Source organism: Dendrobates tinctorius, unplaced genomic scaffold, assembly GCF_039654945.1.
Source record: "Dendrobates tinctorius isolate UK_male_01 unplaced genomic scaffold, ASM3965494v1 ptg000129l, whole genome shotgun sequence".
Classification (NCBI taxonomy): domain Eukaryota; kingdom Metazoa; phylum Chordata; class Amphibia; order Anura; family Dendrobatidae; genus Dendrobates; species Dendrobates tinctorius.
Genome location: NW_027361797.1, coordinates 27,847,074 through 27,872,182, shown reverse-complemented (window position 1 = coordinate 27,872,182; position 25,109 = coordinate 27,847,074). Strand labels below are relative to the sequence as shown.

At 42.1% G+C, this 25,109-nt stretch overlaps 1 protein-coding gene across 1 annotated transcript in view; it reads left to right on the top strand.

The window, feature by feature from the left end:
* SHISA9 (shisa family member 9) overlaps window positions 1-25,109 on the top strand; it is a 471,441-nt gene that overhangs the window by 116,477 nt on the left and 329,855 nt on the right. Inside the window, exon 2 of the mRNA XM_073542891.1 lies at window positions 9,245-9,372. Within this exon, the coding sequence (XP_073398992.1) occupies window positions 9,245-9,372 (128 nt within the window). The remainder of the gene's footprint in view (window positions 1-9,244; window positions 9,373-25,109) is intronic.

Here is a 25,109-nt window from a genome sequence, read left to right as displayed (position 1 = left end):
TGAAAAATGCTATTAACCTGCAGATATGGTGTTAATCTGAAGGCTAATAGCATTCTGAACCTGCCTGGCCTCGGCACTTATACGAGCAGCAGCTCAACTTTAGGGCCAGCTGTCAGTAAGGGGGTGACTGAACTCCCGTTGGCACCACCCTCGTGACTGAAACCCAAATGCTACCATGAGGAATACAATTAGTTTCCTCCCCGCAGCCGGGCTGTAAGTGCGGGCACAGTGCAGGTTCAGAATGCTATTAACCTGCAGATTAACCCCATATCTGCAGGTTAATAGTATTTTTTCAAGTGACAGGTTCCCCTAAAGGAATCTCAACATAGCCTAGAAGAACTATAACAGATTCATGAGACAGTAACAACTACTGCTACCCTAGATCTATGCTTGTCCTAAAGGCTATTTGCAGCCATTTTATTAGACAAAAAGTTCATATAACTAGTCACTGAAATGGTAATAATGTAGATCAAACCTTTTGTAGAACACTTCTATACATTCCTGAACCTCCTTTCCTGAATATTTGGACTTGACTATTGCAGGAGATTGGGTTGTTTGTACACTATCTTTGACAATTATTTATCATTTATTTAGCTTTTTTTTTATTTTATACTTACAAAATTAATCATTTTTCAAATGAGCTCAGATAGGGTCATATAGTTCATTGGTTCAAATGAATGCTCTTCCTCCATCTCCACCTGGTCCACATGCAAAGCTTCATGTTTAGTTGTCAGCAACGACTGTTTAAGTAGGCAACAGAAGTGGGATAATTGCACTGATGATGGTGTCATCACCCCTCACCATCTTTGTGGAGTCCTCAAAGTCTTAGAAAACTGCACAAATGTCAGACATCTATGCCCTCTCTTCAGTTGTTATGTGTGGAGGTTAACTAGAATACCGACGGGCTTGTTAGAGCTGGTAATCTACAGCTGGCCTTTGCTACTGACACAGCATTGCCAGCATCTGCAGTGTGGAGTTGCAGCACGTGGTCACATTGCACATCAGTCACTGAGCCGACACTTGCATGTGCTGCTGCAACACTGCCTGTAGCTGACTTGTGGAAATGGGCGCTGACACGGCGTGCCTTAACCAGAAACTCTGGCAAGTATGAGTAGGTTTTCAGAAACCACTGAACTACCAAGTTAAGCATGTGGGCAAATCATAGTTCATGTGGAAGCTTGCCATCTTCATAGCGCCACCAGGTTATGCCCATTATCACACACGACCATGCCTGGTTGTAGTTTCAATGGTGAGAGTCACAGATCTCTCTGGTCTGTTATTCCTTTCAATAACTCCGATGTGGGGTGCGGTTTGTCTCCTAGACAAATTAGCTTCAGTAGAGCCTTTTGCCACTTTGTCGAGGCAGTGCTGCTGAGCTTCTAGCTTCCGGCTGATGTGAAGGACATGCTCTATGCATATTGGAGATATAGTGGCAGCTGGGGACCGAGTACCGAGGGACCAAATTTATACATCTGTAGAAGGCCAATATATCTTTTTATTTAAAACCAACGAAATTTCACGCAAAGCAGGTTATACAGTATATATCACAATAGTCAATTTTTGAACAACCAAATTTGTACGTCTGTAGCAGGGCAATTTTTTTCATTTTATTTCAAACCAACAAAAGGTCCCACAAAGCAGGAGAAACTGTATGACTGACAATAGTCAATTTTTGGAACAAAAATATTTTGTGAACTGTACTAGGCCAAGCGGTTTTAAAAAATTTTAAACCACCATAATTTTAAAGAAAGCATGGTAAAGTGTATGGATGACTAATTGAATCCAGAAAATGTTTTTTAGCTTCTCTTTGGAGTTTTATATACCATCGTAATGTAGCATTAAGCATTGTTTTGAAGTCTATAGATGACTAATTGAGTCCAGAAAAAAATGTTAACTTTTTTAGAGATTTATATACTACCATAATATAATATTAAGCATGTTAAACTGTATGAATGACCATATAGTAAATTTTTTCATCCCCTAAAAACAGAATGTGGTCACATGCAGCAGCTATATATTTAGCAACAGACTGCAAAACCCTAAGCCCTGCCTAGAGGCTGTACTCTGCCATTCCCATTGCTCCTGCATCTGACCCTAGGCTAAATGCGGAATATATCTGATACAAACAGCTAAGCACAGGATTAGCCCTTAGAAGGACTGTTAGTATGATGGTTGAGCATCAGTACCAGTATCACACTAGACTCTGATTAGTTAGACTGTACACACACGGGCCTGGAAAACTTTCTCCCTTTGATCACAACTGTCACTAACTGATGCAATGACATCAGTTTGCCGAGCAAGGCAACACATGTTCTTTTAAAACTTTTGATGAGGCCATGTGACCAGCCAATCACAGTAATGCCACTACCAAAATAGCTACAGCATTACAGTAAATGACAGGCAATGCATGCATGTTTATTGGCTGTGTAACAGGCGGCAAACATGCAGGGCGGGGATTCAAGCATTACATACGAGCACCAAGCAATGCTCATCAAGTGCTGAGCAAATCCAAGCACACAGTTACTAGAGAGACATCCGAGTATCACCAAGCACATTTGATGGTGTTATGTTTGCATCAACAATTTGTTGAAATTTCATTGAATAATAATAATCTTTATTTATATAGCACCAACATATTCCACAGTGCTTTACAGTTTAATAGTTTCAAAAGACAAGTCATAGGTAACAATGTTAACAATACAATAATTAAAGCAAAATTAGATAACCCTGCTCATGAGAGCTTACAATCTACAATGAGGTGGGGGAGATACAAAGTACAGGTGTGTATTAACAATGATGGCCCAGCATCTTGAGAAAGTGGGGGATAGATGGGGATAGTGAATGGGCTACACATGCACACTTTCACATAAAATGACTTTGATTAGAGAATGTGATAGGCCGCTCTGAACAAATGTGTTTTGAGGGAGAGCCTAAAACTCTGCCAATTGTGGATAGTCCTAATTTCTTGGTGTAGTGCATTCCAGAGGATTGGCGCAGTGCGGGAGAAGTTTTGGAGTCGGGAGTGGGAGGTACGGATTAGTGTGGAGGTTAGTCAAAAGTCATTTGCAGAGCACAGTGGTCAGTTAGTCCGATGGACAGACATGAGGGAGGAGATGTAAGGGGGTGCCTCACTGTGGAGAGCTTTGTAGGTGAGAACAAGTACTTTGAATTGGATCATATAATGAATGGGCAGCCAATGCATCGATTGGCGAAGAGCGGATGCGTCCGAGTACCGATTAGCTAGATGGATTACCCTGGCTGCTGCATTAAGTATGGACTGGACAGGGGAAAGTCGAGTAACGGGGAGACCAATTAATAGAGTGTTGCAGTAGTCCAGGCAGGCCTATTTTTCTCCACACATACCTTTGATCCGTCATGATTCATGCGGGATCATGTCAGATAAGAGCACTGGTAACCTTTTTTTTTTCTCTCTCTAAGCTTTGTGCTTAGAGATAGTTTTGCCCCCGCTGGCCAGTATGGTCATTGCACTGGTGTTTTTAGAGATAGTTTTACCCCCGGTGGTGGTTAGTGTAATTGCATGGGAATCACTAACAGGTGTTTATCCTCAATAAAGGTGTGTCAGTTGTGCTCACTCATGTTGGTGATATTGTTGGTCTTTTCCAACCATCCTAGGTGGAGGAAGGAGCTGAGGAGAGTCCAGGGCAGCTCAGTCAGAGTCCTGGAGTGGCAGCTATGGTGTCAGCGAGGAGTTCGTGTAAAGCATGGTGGAGTGGCAGCTATGGTGTCAGTGAAGAATTCTTGCAAAGCTTGGTGGAGTGGCAGCTATGGTGTAGAGCTGCACTCAGTTGCTGGATTCTGTTGCTGGAAGCTGCACTCAGGTGCTGGACTATGTTGCTCCAAAGCGGCACTCAGGTGCTGGACGCTGTTGCTGTAAATGTTTCCCTTTCTCCTGTGTCTTGTTGTATTAGTTACTGGCCTGCAGGCCATGTCACACTGGACAATTACACGTGCAGTGTCCTGTTGTGTTAGTTACCGGCCTGCTGGCCGTGTCACACAGGACGGGGCACGTGACATTATCACCTACCATACATTTTCTCTGGTGAGCCTTTGGCCATGTTCAGACATGTGAGTAATTGCTGCTGGGCCTCACTAGGGTGAGTGAGGAGCTGCATGGTGTGTTGAAGCAGTTCCTGCAGCAGTAGTCGGGGTCTGGGGCCTTCCCTCTGGCTCAACCAGAAAATCAAATTGCGGCCCTGGCAAAGAAGCCCCATAGAGTCCCTGCTGAGGAGCAGGACTTGCTCATACAGTAGGATGTACCCAGGCAGGTGGGTGGAGATGGTGTTCCCATGGTGCTGTCTGGGGTTCCCCGAGGTGCAGGGGTGTATCCCTGTAGTGAGCAGACTGGTGATATGGTCTGCGGGGCTCACGCCAAATCTTCCATACCACCGAAGAAGCCGCCCCTCCTGGTCGTGTGAGGAAGGCGACCAGGGAGTGTATTTTTTCTCCATATCCCAGTTCCCTCCCTCTGCGGTGTGAGCAGCAGGTGCACTGCGGGGGAGTAGGGGCAAGTCTCTACCCTCACCATTAGCCAACCCTGGAGGTGCAGACCTCGTGGTGGAAAGGGTTGGGGGGTGGTGTACCCCTTGGTGGAGTGCAGGGGTGTGAGTGTGGTAACACAGGGGGACGCCTCTGTTGTCAATCCCAGAGAGAGTTCACCGAATATTGACAAACGAATGTCTGGCAATAAACGTTCAGGTCCGGACCTGTGTGTGAACGAATGTATGGGTCCCACCAAAAAACATCTAGTGGAAGTGTGTTGTGGAGTCTTACCAGCTCATATCAAACATACACATATATAACTCGTTCCCCAGGACGGCGCTTTGGAGATGTGTGGTGCCTCCAGAACTTATATTGCCAATACCAGCGGTGCGTTTATCATAAACCTGAAGTGCAGGTGATTGCTGGGGTGAACTCTGGATCTGGGCATCTCCTCTGTAGGTAGTTCCTGATGAGGAGTGGTTTTGAGGGTCCAGAGGCCCCTCATTAAGGGGAGGGTACTGTCATGATCCATGCGGGATCATGTCAGATAAGAGCACTGGTAACCTTTTTTTTTCTCTCTCTAAGCTTTGTGCTTAGAGATAGTTTTGCCCCCGCTGGCCAGTATGGTCATTGCACTGGTGTTTTTAGAGAGTTTTGCCCCCGGTGGTGGTTAGTGTAATTGCATGGGAATCACTAACAGGTGTTTTTACTCAATAAAGGTGTGTCAGTTGTGCTCACTCACGTTGGTGATATTGTTGGTCTATTACAACCATCCTGGGTGGAGGAAGGAGCTGAGGAGAGTCCAGGGCAGCTCAGTCAGAGTCCTGGAGTGGCAGCTATTGTGTCAGCAAGGAGTTCGTGTAAAGCATGGTGGAGTGGCAGCTATGGTGTCAGTGAAGAATTCTTGCAAAGCTTGGTGGAGTGGCAGCTATGGTGTAGAGCTGCACTCAGTTGCTGGACTCTGTTGCTGGAAACTGCACTCAGGTGCTGGACTCCGTTGCTGGACAGCTGCACTCAGGTGCTGGACTCTGTTGCTCCAAGGCGGCACTCAGGTGCTGGACGCTGTTGCTGTAAATGTTTCCCTTTCTCCTGTGTCTTGTTGTATTAGTTACCGGCCTGCGGGCCATGTCACACTGGACAATTACACGTGCCGTGTCCTGTTGTATTAGTTACCGTCCTGCTGGCCGTGTCACACAGGACGGGGCACATCACATGATCATTGTGGCCAATGAGTTCTGTTTTAACCTAATTGGTCCACAGAACTTGTTTCCAAAATGCATCAGGCTTGTTTAGATGTTCTTTTGCATAGTGGGGGTTCTGATTTGCCTCTAGCAATCCTACGAGCAGACCTCACTGAAATTTTGTTTAGTCTTCCACATTTTATCTTGAATGTCACTGTTCCGGTCAACTGCCATTTCTTAATTGCTTAGAAGAACCCATAGCTGCTGTTTTTTGATACAAGGTTAGAGGAGGCTGGGTTTTTATAAAGCTGGGAAATTTGCATCACCTGGCCTTTGTTAGTGATGATAGTGAGCAAGCCATAACCCTAACAGGCTAATTAAGGTCTTAAACCTTTGTCAATGTTATCTGAGAACAGAAATCTCCAAGGTTGCCCAAACTTTTGCATCGACCCATTTTCCTTTTTGTAATTTTTAAAATGTAAAAAAGGGACAATATATTTACTTGTTTGCCTAAAATTCAGAGGAAATGTGTAATCTTTACCGTTATGCCTTATAGAGATACCGTACTTTTCGGACCATAAGACGCACTTTTTCCCCAAAAAATTTTTGGGGAAAGTGAGAGGTGCGTCTTATGGTCGCAATGTTCCTACCTCCGAGGCTGGTGCAGGTGCCGCGGGGCTCTGTAGTGCGGTGGTGGCAGCGGGCTGTGCTCCGGTGCAGGGGTAGCGGCTCTCTGTGCTCTGGTGCAGGGGCGGTGGCTCCGCCGGCATTTCCTCCAAGCCCGGAGGCCCCCGCACATTCCTTGCTGGCCGCCGCCATGTTGCGGTGGCCTCCGGGAACATGGGCACCGGGAAGATTATTATTTTTTTTCCTTTTTTCCTTCTGAAAATTGGGGTGCGTCTTATGGTCCAGTGCGTCTTATAGTCCGAAAAATACGGTAATTTCATTTTCAACTTGCTGAACTGTTCACAGTAATAGTAATTTTGACCAGGAGTGCCCAAACTGTTGCACACTACTGTACATTTGACAGCTTATGTTGGTACTACTCCTACATGAACTTTGTTTTTATCATTGCACACACAAGACCTACCAGCAATAAGGTCAAGTAGGTCACTGATCCATAAGAAAGAGATCCTAGTGACAAGTGGTTGTCTCCAACATCATATTTGGATGAAGTTTTCTTTTGATGGGCCTTTGGGGGACCTTATTTATCAGAGCCTGGTTGCCTAACAGGATCATCTTGTGGTCTAATGACCCAGTCCAAACAGGCACTAAGGGAATCCGAGCTGCCATGATAAATATCCGCAGTATACTGCTGTGCCTGTGGGTGCACTGCAGGGAATTTTAACTTCTGTAGAAAATATGACATTATACACAAGATTTCTTTTCTTCACGTCCTAGTGTTAATATTTAAATAGTCCATATATTTTCTCACCATAATACATTGCTTTCTATCAGTAAGAAAGCATCCAGCATTTCATATAATGTATATCATCATCCTAGCACATGTATCTATCGCCAGCTTTACACTAATTATCCAATACTATTCATCATACCACCACAGCAAAGTGAATGTTTCATGGCTAAGGCCAATGCAGAATTCAGAGAACTACAGAATCTTCTGTGCCCGGGGTGGCTGCTACTTACCCCTAAAAGACCAGTCCTTTGTATAAAATATTCTGATTTGTTGTGACTCATGTGTCAAGTTGTGTTGAGTTTTATTAAATCATGAAATGTGGCTTATTGAAGTAACTTAATATAATGTGACAGATGCATTGTTTTGTGTTGGAAATAGAGAAAAAAAATTACGTTGGCCTATGAAATTGGGTCAGAACAAATTACATGAATGAGTGTGCAAATAGTGATTATTCCATATCTACTTGTCAAATCAAGAAAGCGCTTTTTGTGCTATTATTGCATTATTACATTTTCATTAAGGTTTCCTTATTTATACTATTTGAGACCAAAGCAATAAATGGGACTTGCTGTAGTTACAAAACTTTAATTACTATCTGTCTATCTATTATCTATGTAGCATCTTTCTCATATCTATCTATCTATCTATCTATCTATCTATCTATCTATCTATCTATCTATCTTTTATCTCATATCTATCTATTATCTATCTACAGTGGGTATGGAAAGTATTCAGACCCCTTTACATTTTTCACTCTTTGTTTCATTGCAGCCATTTGGTAAATTCAATAAAGTTCATTTTTTCTCATTAATGTACACTCTGCACCCCATCTTGCCTGAAAAAGAAAACAGAAATGTAGAAAATTGTATTAAAAAAGAAAAACTGAAATTTCACATGGTCATAAGTATTCAAACCCTTTGCTCAGACACTCCTATGTAAGTCACATGCTGTCCATGTCCTTGTGATCCTCCTTGAGATGGTTCTACTCCTTCATTGGAGTGAGACTACTGTGAACACTGCAATATTTCAGACTTTTGTTTCTGAAAATTCAAGAAAAAATAAAAAGCCCCCTCCCCCCCAAATGTAAACTAATCGTTTAGAATAAATACCTAATATCTGACGGTACATTCTGATGGCCCCAAACGTTACAGATAAAACACACTTACTTTATTATTTTCAATATATTTATTCTCTCAGCTTTACCATACCTCCTAGGGCAGAGATCACGGGCAAGCTCACAATTTGGTAAATAAGACCACAATGACAGCACCATAAAATTCACATAAAAAATGTAACTCAACTTGAGGATCATTCTCTGATTACTCCACTCCTGGTTAATACAGTATATGCTGTTTTTTATGTTTCAATCTTATAATATCTGGATCACACAGTAGAGGAAATAATTGGATTAAATAAATAGGCTCTTTTCAGTGGCTCTCTGCTCTGCTTGATATAGGGAGAGACACAAAGTGGGGTTCTGTTCTAGAAATGTGTGGATGACCGTATGATATTTGGTAAAGCTGGAGCCTACAGAGTGAGATCACTTGGTACTGCGACTGATAAATGAAAATCTTAAAGGGAATCTGACGGCGGGTTTTTGCTACCTCATTTGAGAGCAGCATAATGTAAGAAAAGAGACCCTAATTCCAGTGATGTATCACTTAGTTTACTGGATGCAGCAGCTGTGACACAATCAGAGTTTTTAGATGTAGCATGTTGCAAAGCTCAAAAGCTGCCCCCGCACACACCACAGCTTTTTGCGTACATTATCTATAGACAGTTAGCTGCTTATCAGAGGAGGGGGCATGGCTGGACCAGGGCTCGCATGAGCTGTAGTCTAGGCAGTGATAATAATCTCCTAGAGCTAAAACATTCATTGTATTGAAACTACAGTACACAGCCTAATAAGTGACACAACCCTGATATCTGTCTCTCAGCCTCCTACCTCTTGCTGTCCATAATCTGACAGATTCTCTTTCAGTGCAACACCACCCCCAATTTATATGATGACTAATCACATTTATAGTAAATGACCTGAAATCCCTTTATATGGATAAAACTGAGCATGTTAATAATCTCTCATTTAGGCCTTTGTAAAACAGCAATGCTAATACTAATGAGAGTTCAACTTTCTTCCTGTTCTCAGGGCTCTTGCTGACGTTATGAGACAACAGGGCCACTGCTCGACAGACCACATGGAGAGAGATGCAAACCTCGTCGTTCACATGCAGCACTATGAAACCATGCAGTCCCGACCATCTGCGAATAACTTACGTGAGTCTTATTGCATGAGCTGAAGTGTTTGGTTATAGTCCCACAACTGGATGTGTTATCAGAAAACTGCTTTAGGAATTTCTTCATGTAGTTGAATTTCTCTCCCACTGGCAATTATAAAATTGCTAGTGCTGTTTTCCCTTGGTGGCTTGAGGATTGGGATGTCAACTGAGGTCATGTTCACGTTGATATTTTGATCATATCTGGAATTTTTAGTACCTGGATTTCATCCTTGCTTGATAACAGAAATTCCATAACTTATGTGATTTGTCTTTTAAAGGGAAAGTGTCATCACAAAATGACCTGTTTAAATCAGGTTTTCATGATAAAGAGTAAATAAACCTTTATAACTTTTTCTTTTCATATCTGAGAGACTTTTCAAAGGCTATGAAGCTTATGCTTTGTATTAGATCCATGTCTCACTCTGTGTGCACGTTCAGATGGGTGCTGTGCACTCCCATTAATTGAGCTGCTAACCTCCGGGGTTGGAGGGATGAATGAGAGGCAGTTTTAGAGATTGTTGGGGGTCTCAACACCTGGACCCCACCACTTGCAATTAAAAGGGCACTCAAATATGTAAAAAAAAGGTATAAACGTTCAGTTATTCTTTAAATGTGTTTTTTTTATTTTTTGTCATTTTTTTGTGCATATTACAACCTGTATTAAAAAAAATATATATGTATAAATCTTGCAATTTTCACGCTGGCCACTGGATCAATTTTAAACTCACGCGTCCTGTTTCAGGAAATTAACATGTACATTAGCAGCAATAGGCTGAGACCATATCTTTTGTATTGAAGCATCTAAAGAGCATGTGCAAATGTAATTGTGAAAGCAGCAAGAATCAAGGGAACGTATGTGAATGATGGACTTTTGGTTATCCGGTATATATGGTGGTATTACCTGTCATTGTAATCCTGTCTGTAATGATAATGAGACTGATGAAAAGTCTGTAAAAAAAAAAATCTTCTGTAAAATAAATGCCAATAGCAGCTCCAATGTGAAAATTAAAATAGTTCTAATTTTTATTAATACATATTGTGATATGTAAAAAAACAATTTCCAAAAATGTTGAAAAAATTACACGAAAAAAAGAGATTTAAACAATAGATCATTATCTGAAGATATATTCCTTTTAAAGCTCGCTAGTTTTTCTTTAGGCTTGTTCCTGCACTGTTGAAAGTGATGCATAATCAGTAGGATTGACCCTATTTATCTACATGGGTTTTATTGCTGTTACTTTAAGTGTATGCTGAATGTGTCTAGATTCTTCCTGTTCATATGAAGGAGATGATTCTGCCATGTATGCCATTTTTTAAAATAATACTCAACAGCTTAAACTGGACTGAAGTATATTGCTATCTACCTATATACCTATTTGTTGCCACAACTGTATACAACTCCTGATGCCTTGAGTAGGATTTGCACAATGATTGACTGCATAATGTAACATTATGTACATGTAAAGCACCATGGAATAAATGGCGCTATAAAAATGAATAATAATAATGATGATGAAAAAAACTGCACCATCAAGACTGCTGGAAAGCTTCCATATTCATACCACAGTATATGCCATGATTGTCTGTAAGGCTAAGCGCCTACAGGTCCATATTAGTGACCCTAAGGCCAGGTTCAATGCTAAATTGCGGACGTGACTGGCTCTGTGTGCAGCTCCTGATGCTCGTCCAAATATCCAAGTGCAGGAGCTGCCTCCTATTTACATGCCGTAGTCTGGTCCATAAATCGGATCAAAGTAGAGTATGTTGTGATTTTTTCCATACAGACCATTGGTCATTGTGGAAATTCGGCCATGTGCACTGGCACTTTGTTCATAATAGGTGCATAAGCTCCCCATGTGCGGCCCATGGTGCACACAAACAGCACACATCAGTACAATACACTCGTGTGAATGAGCCCTTAGGTATAGAGATGAGCAGACTCGTGGAAGTTGGGCTTCTGGTACTCGAACTTTAGTCTAAAGTTTGGTTCGGGTACCAGAACTGCACTTGCACTTGAACCAGCCCGGACCCCATTGAAAGGAATAGGGACCTGAACTTTGCGTCTGGAAAAAAATTCTCTCTCTCTCCAATGGACTTCCCATGGAACTCTGAACTTTGCAATGGACTTCCGTGTTTGGCGTTTAGCATCAGATATTAACTGTCTGGTAAAAATCCCAAACTTTTACGTTCGGGAGCGCTCACCTCTACTTAGGTACTGTGGCTACATGTCGCTACCATGACCTAACTTTTTCCCCGCTAGGGGTAATATCAATTTTTGACCGTTTTTGACATTTTGTGTCAATTTTTGCCAAGAAATTCACGAAAAGAAATCAGGTTTTTTTTTTAAAATAGTATTTTTGGCAAATGTTTTCATTTCATTTTTTGCCAAGAGATTCAAGTAAAAAAAATTTTTTTTTTAAAAAAGCGTTTTTTAGCAAATATCTTCATTGTAAATAATGTGCTTTAATGCTTGCATTTTTGTGGTGCTTTTATTTAACGCATTAAAATATCTTTAAAAACATTATGTGATTATAGATTCAAGATTCTTATTGGAGCCCCTGATTTGTAAAATAAAAAACGCAACAAAAGATCATCAAAAAAATAAAAGACACATTAAAACTTGTTTTTAATACCCATGGCCAATATATAACCAATATATAGAAAAAATGTCATAAACTGGTTATGAAGACAACAGACCTACAGCATGCTACACAAATTCAAGAGGAATCATTTGAAGAGACAGTACATGGGCCCCTTTATGTGTCTGTGACAGAACATGGTATGGAGGTGGGAGTAGGCCCCGTTATGTTTTGGGTCCCTGTGCGAGGACAGATTTACGAAAACTGTCTAAGTGGATGACTGTCTCTGTTGCTCATAGCAACCAATCTCATGGCAGCTTTCATTTTACCAGAACTGTTTAAGAAATGAAAGCTGAGCTCTGATTGGATGCTATGAGAGACAGGCTTTGATAAATGAGGCCTACTGTTTTTAGTGCATTTAATATTTCCCTATTGACTTGCAGCTAATTTGTATCTGCAGGGATTTTTAATTTGTGTAAAAATAATGGCCAAAAATGCCAGTTTTCCTAAAAATTCTGTTTGTGAAGGCACCAGTTTCACATGAGTGTAATATACTTGTGTAAAACTGATGTCATATACCAAAGCAATAGCTTTTTTTTCTTTTGTTTAAAATCAAATGCAGGTACAGTCTTTTGACTCCTTTGAAGAGTACTATACTATCCAGCCAACTAAGTTTGAGTGAAATTCATTTTTCTAGTCAAACTATTTTTTTATAACTTTATATTCATTTTACCATAAAGTTCACCAATTTAATTAGGGTCAACAAAAGTAGCACATTTTGCAAGAACTTTTACAAATTCGTTGAAATTACTTCAACACAGGTGATGATGAGCGAGCGTGCCTGGATAAGGTGTTATCTGATCATGCTCAGGTGCTAACCGAGTGTCTTCAATGTGCTCAAATACTATGTATGAGTCCCCGCAGCTGCATGTCTACCGGCTGTTCGACAGTCAAAACACATGCAGGGATTGCCTGTTTGTTAGCCAATCCCAGCATGAGTGCCTCTGACGAACAGCCGTGAGTTATGCAGCTGTGGGGACTAGAAAATATTATTTGGACACGCCGAAGACACTCGGTTAGCACCCGAGCATGATCAGATAACACCTTATCCAGGCACGTTTGCTTATCACTGTGCAACACCTAAAAATAATTAATTTTTGCTCTTGTGAATCATGAAAATTAGGCTACAGGCCTTAAACAATGCCGACATAAATGGAAGAAAAATGGCGTATTAAACAACTAAGGCTACTTTCACACTTGCGTTGCTTGGAGCTGCGTCGGGCTGCGGACGGCTGCCGCTAAGGTCCGCCCATGGCTGTGCCCCCTCCGGTCAGCTCCGCCTATGGGAGCATGACGCTGTATGCGACCTGCGTACCCTATCTTTAGCATTGGGTACGCTGGCCATGTGCAGGTATGCGTTTGCCGGCGCATGCATCCTTTTGACGGTGCGCCGAGCGCACCAAAGTGCAACACGGTGCGTTTGGCGCAGGTCGGTGCACCGTCAAAAGGATGCATGCACCGGCAAACGCATACCTGCGCACAGCCTGCGTACCCAATGCTAAAGATAGGGTACGCAGGTCGCATGCCAGCGTCATGCGCCCATAGGCGAAGCTGACCGGAGGAGGCGCGGCCGTGGGCTTAGCTTAGCAGTGGCCACACACAGCCCGACGCAGCTCCAAGCAACGCAAGTGTGAAAGTAGCCTAATCATGGTGCTATGACTTTTTTTTTTGCTTTTATTGTTTTTTTCTGTATTGCTGCTTTCCCTGCACTCTACCTTCAATTTTCGACAGTCCATTCTATCATCCTTAGTATTTATTAACTTCATGACATATAGTGAAGGTTGTCCCCCTCAGCTGTCTATCACCAAGGCAGCTGCCATGCTACTCAGGTAGTAGTAATTTCTTACTATCATTCTAAAATGACATTTAAAAAAAAACACATCTATAAGAAGCCCATGAAAGTTAAAGGTTTTTTCAGGGCTTAGGCTGGTTTCACATTTGCGTTTTTTAGCGCTGGAAAAAAACGCATACCTGCGCATGCGTTTTTCCCCTATATTTAACATGGGTGCGCATACCTGCGCGCTGGTAAGCGCATGTATGCGATTTTCATGCGCTGCGTTTTTTTGGGGTGTGCGTTGGTATTTTCCAGACGCAGCATGTTGCATTTTTTGGCCCTGCAAAAAAGCGCATGCGCACATATGCGCACGTTTTGCGCTAAAAATGGCCATTATAGCCTATGGATGCGCATATGTGCGCACTGGCATGCTCATGTATGCGTTTTTTTGCATATGCGTTTTTTTTTTTAACCATGGAATTTAGGGGTTTGGGTTAGAGTTAGGGTTAGTTAAGGGGGTTTAGGGTTAGGGTTAGGGTCAGGGTCAGGGTTAGGGTTGGGGTTTGGGTCAGGGTTAGGGTTAAGTATGGTTTGGTTAAGGGTTAGGGTCAGGGTTAGGGTCAGGATTAGGGTTAAGTATGGTTTTGTTAAGGGTTAGGGTCAGGGTTAGGGTTAGGGTTAGGGTCAGGGTCAGGGTTAGGGTTAGGGTTGGGGTCAGGGTTAGGGTTAGGGTCAGGGTTAGGGTTAAGTATGGTTTTGTTAAGGGTTAGGGTCAGGGTTAGGGTCAGGATTAGGGTTAAGTATGGTTTTGTTAAGGGTTAGGGTCAGGGTTAGGGTTAGGGTTAGGGTTAGGGTCAGGGTTAGGGTTAGGGTTAGGGTCAGGGATAGGGTTAGGGTCAGGGTTAGGGTTAAGTATGGTTTTGTTAAGGATTAGGGTCAGGGTTAGGGTCAGGATTAGGGTTAAGTATGGTTTTGTTAAGGGTTAGGGTCAGGGTTAGGGTTAGGGTTAGGGTTAGGGTCAGGGTTAGGGTTAGGGTTAGGGTCAGGGTTAGGGTTAGGGTCAGGGTTAGGGTTAAGTATGGTTTTGTTAAGGATTAGGGTCAGGGTTAGGGTCAGGATTAGGGTTAAGTATGGTTTTGTTAAGGGTTAGGGTCAGGGTTAGGGTTAGGGTTAGGGTCAGGGTTAGGGTTAGGGTTAGGGTTAGGGTCAGGGTTAGGGTTAGGGTTAGGGTCAGGGTTAGGGTTAGGGTTAGGGTTAGTTAGGGTTTAGGGTTTGGGTTAGGGTTAAGTATGATTTGGTTAAGGGTTAGGGTCAGGGTTAGGGTTAGGGTTAGGGTCAGGGTTAGGGTTAGTAAAGTCATGGTTTGGGTAGTGTGAGGGGCCACCTAAAAATGTTGGAAAAAAACGCAAACGCGGTAAAAACGCACTAAAAACGCGTACAAACGCTTAAAAACGCTGCGTTTTTTTCATGCATGCTCATAAAAATGCTTGAAAAAAACTCAGCAGTTGTATGCTTATGTATGCGTTTTTTCAATGCGTTTTTTTGCGGGAAAAACGCGCTGCAAAAAAAGCAAGTGTGAAACTAGCCTTAAAGGGTTATTTTCATCCTCAAAATTGGTTAAAATTGTAATGGGCTTGCAAAAAACAAGGGACTTTGCAATTTGCTTGTTATTAAAAATCCTTCCTGTTCTCAAAATCAAAGGGATTTTTCTACTTAGTTGTTTACTGGCCATGACTGCCATCTATCAGCGGTGGTCAGTCTCCTTGGCAAGGAGCACAGTGCTTGTAAGCTCTTTCTAATAGAGTTTGCAAGCATTGCTCTGAAGCTGGCCAGATCGCTGGACCCAGATAGCTTCAAAGCCCTGACGCTCCTTCGATGATGTAAAGGCAAAGATGCATTGGATAGGCACAGTTCAGACCAGCAGTGCGACGGTACTGCAGGTCCATACTGTCAATCAGGCAGGATCACCCACCATCCCAGCAATTATGAAGCAGGGAGGCAATGCTACGGGGCACTCCTGCAGAAGATGTTGATATATCGCCTTTAATGCTGATCTATCCAATGGAATGCTTGTCAATTTCAGATTGGTGGGTGTCTTATTTCGAGCATCTTAGCATTAGCCTATCAGCTAACAGAAAGCACATCTGTAAACTGAAAGTGGCCCAGCTGCATACAAGGAATAGTCCAATAATTCTCTCCTATACAAATGAATGGTAGAGAGAGTCTGCAGTGTCGTTCAGTCACTGCACAATATCTGGAGTGTGCAGTGGTTCCTTCAATCAGCTGACTACTGAGAGGGTGCCATGAGTAGGACCCCCACCAATCTGCCATTTCACTTTTTTTTCTCTACCCAATCTTATAGCAAAAAGCTCTATTGCTTCATTTTGTAGATTGCAATTCTAAAGTTATTTTTTTCAGCCAATTATCGCCCTTGTCTAAGTAATTCTAGGTTCACATTTGCGTATGGAGGAGCTGCGGCCGCCTGCATACTTCCTATGTGAAGCTCCACCTACGGCCGCACCTCTTCCGGTCAGCTCCGCCTATGTCCGCATACTTCTGCATGCAGCCTGCGTACCCTATCTTTAACATTGGGCACGCAGGTCATGCCGCTGTATGCGGATGCCTCCACATGCATTGTTTTGACGTTGCAGCGCCCGCATAAAATTCCAACATGATACGTTTGACGCGGGTCGCACGCGGAGGCATCTGCATACAGCGGCACGACCTGCATACCCAATGCTAAAGATAGGGTACACAGGCCGCATGCAGAAGTATGCAGATGTAGGCGGAGCTGAACGGATGAGGTGTGGCCGTGGGCAGAGCTTCATGGAGGAAGTCCTCAGACGCCACATCTCCTCCATATGCAAATGTGAAGCCAGCCTAATATGCTGTGCTCTGCCCATTGGCAGTGTCCATAAGCCGAATGTGGACCAGGGGACTTCATTTTGACATAGTTGTGGGTCTTAGAATTGCATCTATCAGAAACGTATGACATATCCTGAAATATCTAAAAGGGGAATACCCAAGTGAGCTTCCACACAAACATCACTGATATATTTAAGTTTTTAACTTTATATTTTGTAAAACAAAATGCTATGTCATAATAAAATACTGTATAATGACAAGTCAATCAGATGTCATATAGGTGGTGGTCCTAGTATTAGGACTTTTAGGTTTTTCAAACTCCCATTAATTAACACCACTCCATGATGGCGATATTTGTCATGAATCATGCAAGAGACTTTAGAGCAGGCTCAGAAGCTGAGCTTGCTCCACAGAAGGAAGATCAAGGCTATATTATATAACCAATATATGCCTTTAACAGCAGTGTTTGTCGCGCCTGCCGATCATTGATGTTAAGTTCTTTAGAGCTCCTGTTGATCACTAACAGAGGCAATTAAGCGCCACGATCCACACCATCTCCATCAACCTCCAACATGATCTATGAATTTCTATGACCGCAAGGGACTGGCTGAAGGCCCCATGCCTGTCATGTGATCTCTTCTGTGATGTCTAACCTGTGGCTTGGCATCATAGGAGACAGTTGTATTTAGCATATATGGTAACAGTGCAGCACTGCTGGAAATTGGGCAAGCAATGAAACGATCACAGCTTCAAGTCTCCTAAGGGGACTAACAAATCAAGTATAAAAAAAACTTTTTAAAATATAAATAAAATAATTAAAAATTCAAGCACCCCATTTTACCCAGTCTGATATATCAAAATTCTTAGGATCAGGAAAGCTGAGGCACCTGAACCTCTATATTGCTTTTGGACCCATGAGAGACCCAGTTAAGTTCAGCACAACTGGTCAGTGGTGCATTTGAATTCAATATTGACTTATATCAAAACATGAAATTACTTATGTCAAACAGTAAACCATATAAAAAAGGGGAAAATCAAAACACCAAAATTGTGATTTTCGGTAGCTGCAATAACACAATTAAAACAATAAGTGACCAAAACATAATATGTACCCCAAAATTGTGTAAATAAAACACCAGCTCATTAAGCAAAAAACATGCTGTCATGGCTCTGTTGTCAGGTTTCCAAGGACCAGGAGCTCCTTCCATGTCCCTAACACTAGGGGCGCCCAAGCTCGCTCTGCTTCCTAGATTACTTCTGATGGTGAAGACACCGGGGCCACGTATCTTGCCTTAGCTCCTGAATCCGCTCTCAGTCTGTACCCTTCCCCCACCTAGGGCAGATGAGAGTAGTAGTGTACTGTAGTACACCAACCAAACTAACAAGGCAATACAAACAGGGGTAACAAAAATACCAAACCAACAAATATGCTCACACATGTAACAGAGGAATGCACCAGGGAGTGGAGGATGGGGTTAAACCAAAGTAGGAGAAGAAAGGGAATTATCACACACTCAAAACCTAGTCAACAGTCACAGATAAATCCACTAAACGCATTTCTCCTATTATAACCAGCAACAATCTCCAGCCATGCAGCATAAGCTACTCTGACAATAAGTGCTAGCCAGGACCCAGATTATATAGGAGATGGAAGTGGCTAACAGTGCACAGCTGAGAGCCTTAATGCTCCAGGAGCTCTCAAATGAGCAGATTAACCCCTGCACTCCTAAAAGAAATTTACACCATTTAATAAGAAGGAGAAGTGTTTCTAATCAGTGCAGGAGTAGGAGAAATCAGATGCTGCGGTCTTTTGGCTCCTCTCTGTCGCGTTAAACCCATGACACATGGCCCCCACACAAATTCATTGATGGTAATATAAAAAAGTTATGGGTCTTGGAATATGGTGATACAAACCAATTTTTTTCATGCAAGATTCTAAATGTTTTACACCAATCAAATAGAAAGAATCTTATACATGTTTGGTATCGCCATAATCATACTGATCTGGAAAATCTTGTTCCCAAGTAATTTTTAATGAGCAATGGATGCTATCAAAATAAACCCCCTAAAACTGTGGCTGAATTGTTTTTTTTTCACTGCACTTTTTTTGGCCATTTTCCCTTACAATATATGGTAAAATGAATCTCGCAAGAAACAAGCCCTCCTACACCTATGCTGGCAGAAAAAAAAGTTACGGTTATTTAAAAATGGATTAAATTTGAAATTTCCAAAAAAAAAAAATTGTCTATAGGGTGTTAATTCTAATGAGAGAGGCAGTGAGTTCCGGATATTGTTGAAGGTCCCAACTTGTGGACCTTGGTGTGACAATAATAGGATTTTGATTTATATGTCATTTAATGATATTTTTGCACTACTGGTGTTATCAAGCTCTCTTTTATAAATGCTGCCTTGCTGTGCACTGAGAAGTGACATTAAGATCAAGAGCAAGCAAGTCTGTAAGTAAGCGGGTGTAAGATACAGCACCTTGTTTATTGTTTTAGAATACGACTCTGCCGTCCATCTATGACAGAGGCAGAGGTCATACATCATGTCTGGCATTACTGAAAATGACATGAGACAGGACATGCATCTAACAGCATCAATTCATTAGGCTCATTCCTGTCTGTGATATATGTATAGCTTGCAGCAAGTGGTTAAGGTTGGTAGGCACTGGTTAGATATATTATAAATCGGATGATTTTCTGCTACTGGCAGCATTTTCTTCTCTTTTATCTGCAAAGAAATAATCTGTTGAAAAAAGAATTTGGGTGAATGTCAGTGTGAACAGATCAGTGTCACAGTGGAGAGATGTTATTAACAACCACTAGAGCAGAGAATAACACATATCAATATTATCATACAGTGGGATGGCTTTTATACCACGCTTCTTAGCTTCTGTGTCTGTGATTATCGCAAATTATTAATGTCAGAGCAAATGCTGATAAGATATTTCATTGGATGTAATTGTTTTCTTTAATGTCAAATATTGGGAAATATCTGTTAGCCATATAATGTATATGGTACAAATGGCATGAAGTGACTCAATAGAATAATGTATGTGTTAGTGGCATAACTAGATATTGTAATCTCTATTGTGTGTGCCACAGAGAAAGGTCGTACTATAGTGGGTGCAGGGGTTGCAGTCACACTTTAGCTATGGCGGTTTGGGAGCCGAAAAGGCCCCTTTGACCCAATTAAGACCAATGCTATTAACTACTTTTTGACCACCTTTACACTTTAAAAGCAAGTGCAATCCACATATCACTCTGCATTGATATTCTAAAGCATCATTGCATAGTAAGCAGCTGCATGAGATTATGCAGCTGCATCAGTGGGAAGCAGGCTGTCAGATTGTTTATTTTTCTAGATTGGTCTGACAGTTTCCTGATTGCTCTCAAGGAGAGCTATGTATACACATTAGGAAGCACTGACAGTGCTTCCACCTCTGGACCCAGAAATAATGGGATCATCAGGTGCCAGGAGCAGCAAGAACTGCTGAGTCCTAACAGGCGCAGATCAGGTTTACAGTTCAGCCAGAGGACTGAATTTGCCTGTACTGTTATGAATGGGTCACCAAGGAGAAAAACAACAAAACAAGCTAAGCCACCGAAAACCAGAGAAGTTGGTAACTATGCAGATTGCAGATCCCTGATCTTACCACACAACTAGCAGTAGCTGTGGAGCGTGCCTACGATGTTCCTAGACGCCTCGTCACGGCCAGAGGACTACAAAAGCCTAAAGCAAAGAAAAGGGAAAACTAACTGCCCCAGATCAGACCCCAAAGGAATAGATAGCCCCCACACATGTATTGATGGTGAAACAAGATGAAGGCACAAACACAGGCAGGAAAATAGGCTGAGCAAATGGTGGGGCCCAAACTAACTAGACAGGAAAGGAAAGGCAAGTCACTGTCTGCAACCTGCAAAAAACCCTACAAAAATAATGTCCAACACTTCTGATAGCCAAATTAACCCAGAAGTCACTAGACTTCTCCCACTATATCAGCACTCTGGAATATTCTGAGACAGAGCAAAAAGAGACCGAACTAGAAAGGGACAAAAAGCCAATTGGCAAAATACTGATAAATAAGAGTGGAAATTCAGCTCAGCCCCCAGCCGGGGCTGGCAGACCACACAAAAAACTGAATAGACCAACAAAATCAAGTGTGAACATTAGCAGAAAAACTTAGCTTTAGATGACTGGAACAGAGCTGAAAACCAAGAGCTGACAAGCCAGAAGGAATCACCAGCAACTGAATAGGGCGTCGGCTGTCTTAAATCCAATCTGAGAATCCTGAGATCCAATCGTCATCCTCATTCTCAGGTGGCAGATCTCCACCGATCAAACCAGCCGCACCACCTCCCGAACCAGAGAATGAACTCACAACACTGTACCTGAGGCTAATATGCTATTCCCAGTTACATGTGAAATCATATATATAAATAAAATGCTTTTGAATGTTGAAATGCCACTCAAAGGTTTTTTAGAAGCTTATGGTGGGCGCAGTATATGGAACTGATGAAAACATAAGTACATCAATTATATAAGGCAGGAAAAAAATAAAATTAAGTTGCTGGTAGTCTGAATCGGCGTTTCTATTCAAGCATGCATTCAGCCACCCTAAGGCCCTGTTCACACCATCAGTATTTGGTCAGTATTTTACTTCAGTATTTACAAGCCAAAATCAGAAGTGGAACAATCAGGGGAAAGGTATAATAGAAACATCACCACGTCACTGCATTTTTCACCCACAGATTGCCGAAAGACTTTCTTTTTTTGCTGCTTTAACAATTTATGTGCTGCTGCCTAGAGCACACATCTAGAGCAGAACGCAACATTTAAATTGTGTGAATAATGTATAATTAAGGAGAATGTCATGTAGCTAAGTCTATTGATGATGGAGTTCTGCCAACTGGATAGCTCAAATGTCTGTAATATACAGGGTAAGTCCATGTGACATGACATTTGCTCGGGCCATAAGAGCCACTTCTTCAAATGCGAATGCTGGTAAAATAATTGAAGAATTTCCTATTTTTTTTTCCTGTTTGTGCTAAGTGACAAGTTGTGGCAAAATAATTACAGCAAAGTTAATGCATTCAGTAGAAAGACTCCCGGGGCACACATGAGAAGTAAGTAAATTGTGTTTTATTGCTCATCATAATGCGTAGCTCCAGGGGAATAACAATGATGCAGATGTAAAGTCAAGCCTTGGTTTTGATACTCTTGGGGTGCAATGACCCCTATGCCACATAGGAAGACATAAGTATTAGAAATTAAACATGATAGGCAGGGGTCCTTTTTCCGATATTGCATTGAGACCTGTGAGGTCCACGTTACACCCCTACATAGTTGCATCATGTTAATTTATTCACAGCTTACCAATTTTTTCAATCTTTCAGCTGGAATAGGTATCAGTGATGAGCGAGTATACTCGTTGCTCGGGTGACCTCCGAGTATTTTGGCGTGCTCGGAGATTTAGTTTTCGTCATCTCATCTGCATGATTTGTGACTGCTAGACAGGCTGAATACATGTGAGGATTGGCCTGTTTGTTAGGGAATTCCACACATGTATTCAGCCTGTCTAGCAGTCACAAATCATGCAGATGAGACGACGAAAACTAAATCTCCGAGCACGCCAAAATACTCGGAGATCACCCGGGCATGCTCGGAAAAACCCGAGCAACGAGTATACTCGCTCATGCCTAGGTATCATCAATACTATAAACATATGCATTATTCCATTGCTCGGAACCGATCATAAGACATACATTCAACACGAATATTGTTCGAATATGGCTCGAATATGTCAAAATCAGAAACAGCTTATCTTGACTTAAGCAATACAAAAAGATCATTCCATAATTATTGTCTACTAGTGCAGCTGCGTCATGTCATCCATGTAAGTCTTTAGAGTATGACATTTAACAACCTTGGCTGCCTTGGAAACCGTCTTTGGCCAAAAAATTCACTAAATAGACTATACCTTAGGCGTCATACACTGAGTACACTGTGTGCTGCTGTATGGTGCCCCAAAAGAGTTATCCTCTGCTTGAAGAAATACTCTTCACCCATATTACCGTTTCCAGCAGAAAATGTCTCATGTCCTGATATACCTCCACGTTAAATTACATTAGCATGGCAAAGAAGACCACAGAATTACAGTTCTGTACAACTTGGAAGTGGTACCAAGGAGTAACACAGCTGCATGCATTAGAGCCATGTGAAATGAGTGCTATTAAGGTAGAGTCACACAGGAGTATAAAAAAATCAAAGTTTCATCCAGAAAAGTAAGATAATTTTTTAAAATAATTTTTTTCTTACTCATCCATTTACAATCCGTCGATTTACTGCGGCTGCTATTAATCATTTAAAGGACCATTTACAGTTTCCTATGTTACAGAATTGCAATGTATCCATAAAAAATCTACACTGTGGCTCAGTATGGCATTTGATTTTTTTCACGCACCCGTAGACTTGAATGGGTGACTCTCATCCGATTTACAGAAGAAACTAGTGCATGCTGCGATTTTTTTCACACGCAGGTTCAGTCATTGAAAAAAAGGATTTATCTGCGCTGCCCCATTGAATAAAATTGTTACGAGCGCTTTTCACTTTTTCACGGACCACACTAAGATCGAAAATATGGTCGTTTTGAACAAGCCCTTAGTAATATGTAAAAGTAAGGCCTCTTTCACACTTCCGTTTTTGACCATCAGTCAAAATCCGCCAGGTTTTGAAAAAAACGGATCCGCCATTTTTTTTTGCGGATCCGTTTTTTTCCCCATTGAGTTGCATTACTGGCGGATCTTGATGGACGGCCATCCGTTGGATCCGTTTTTGTGAGGATCCGCCAAATTTTTTTCATCCGCCGGCATGCCTGGACGGGCCTTGCAACGTTTTCTTTGTTGTTGGATCCGCATTTTCCATTGCGCATGCCCGGAGAAAGGAAGTCAGGGAGAAAATTAACCCTGAAATCCTTTCTGGCAGATGAAAAAAAATTCTCTCTCTCTCTCTCTCCTTCCCGGCCAGCGGTTCCTTTAAAATTCTTCATTCTGCGGATCCGTCTAAATAAGGATCCTGTGCCATCCGTTCACATCAGTTAGGAACGGATCCGCTTTTCCGCCTTTTTGGCGGATTTTAACTGAAACAAAAAACTGAAGTGTGAAAGAGGCCTAAGCAGTCATTAAACATGCAAATGTCTCATACAGATTTGAAATGCATTAAAAAGGGTATATATTCATATTTTAAAAATTAATGGACATCTCTTGATACATAGAATATTTACATTTGTTTTTTTCAGGACTGGCAATGTGGTGAAATCATCAGGAAAGCCATAAAGGAGTTTCATAGTTTTAAGGTTGAAGGTAGACCTAGTCCATCAAGTTCAACCTATAGCCTAAAATGTTAATCTTGAGGAAGACAAAAACCCATAGGGCAGATATTAATAGCTCCATATAAGGGAAAAAAAATCCTTTCTACGGCAATCAGACTTGTTCCATGGATCAACGTCCCATCACAGAATCTAGTGTCCATAACCTGTAATGTTATGATTGAGTCACCGTAGGAGGCAAAAACAGAAATGCTAGCTAAGTCCAGAAAACCAGAGAGGTTGGCAGCTATCGGATTGCAGACCCCTGATCCTATCACAACAACTAACAGTAGCCGTGGGGGGTTCCTACGATGCCCTAGGCCCCTCGATCACAGCCGGAGAATTAAATAGGCCTAAAGAAAGAAAGGGGAAATCTAAACTGCCCCAGAGCAGACCCCAAAGCAATAGGCAGCCCCCAACATATAATGACTGTGAAGCAAGATGAAAACACTAACACAGACAGAAAGATAGACTGAGCAAAGACGGGGCCCAAACTAACTAGATAGGAAAGGACAAGAAGGCTGCTGTCTGCAATCCGTGAAAAACCCTATGAAAATAAGAGCCAACAGACTGACAGTGAAAAAGGCCCTGAAGACGCTAGGCTTCAAAAAAGCTATGTCAGTACTCAGGAATATTCTGAAGACAGAGCAACCGGCAAAAGGAGATTCAGCTCATCCCAGCAGGGAATGGCAGAATCCAGAAAAGCAAGGAAAACAAAAACAAAACACAAAAGCTAACAGGCAAAGCAGAAAACTTAGCTTTAGAGGAGCAGGAATCAGACTGGTGTCCTAGAAGTCCACAGAGAAATCACCCGCAGGGCAGAAGGGCGTCGGCAGCCTTATATCCAGTCAGTGACTCCACTCAGCCAGTCATCCTCATTAGGCTCAGGTGCCTGATAATCAGGCTCATTACCTTCCTTTACCAGAATAGGGAGTTCACCAGACCTCAGTGACGAGGGGGGAAAATTAACTCACAACAGTACCTCCCCCTTGAGGAGGGGTCACCGAACCCTCAACCACACCACCAGGGCGATCAGGGTGAGCCCGATGAAAGGCACTCACCAATCTTTTGGCATGAATATCAGAGGC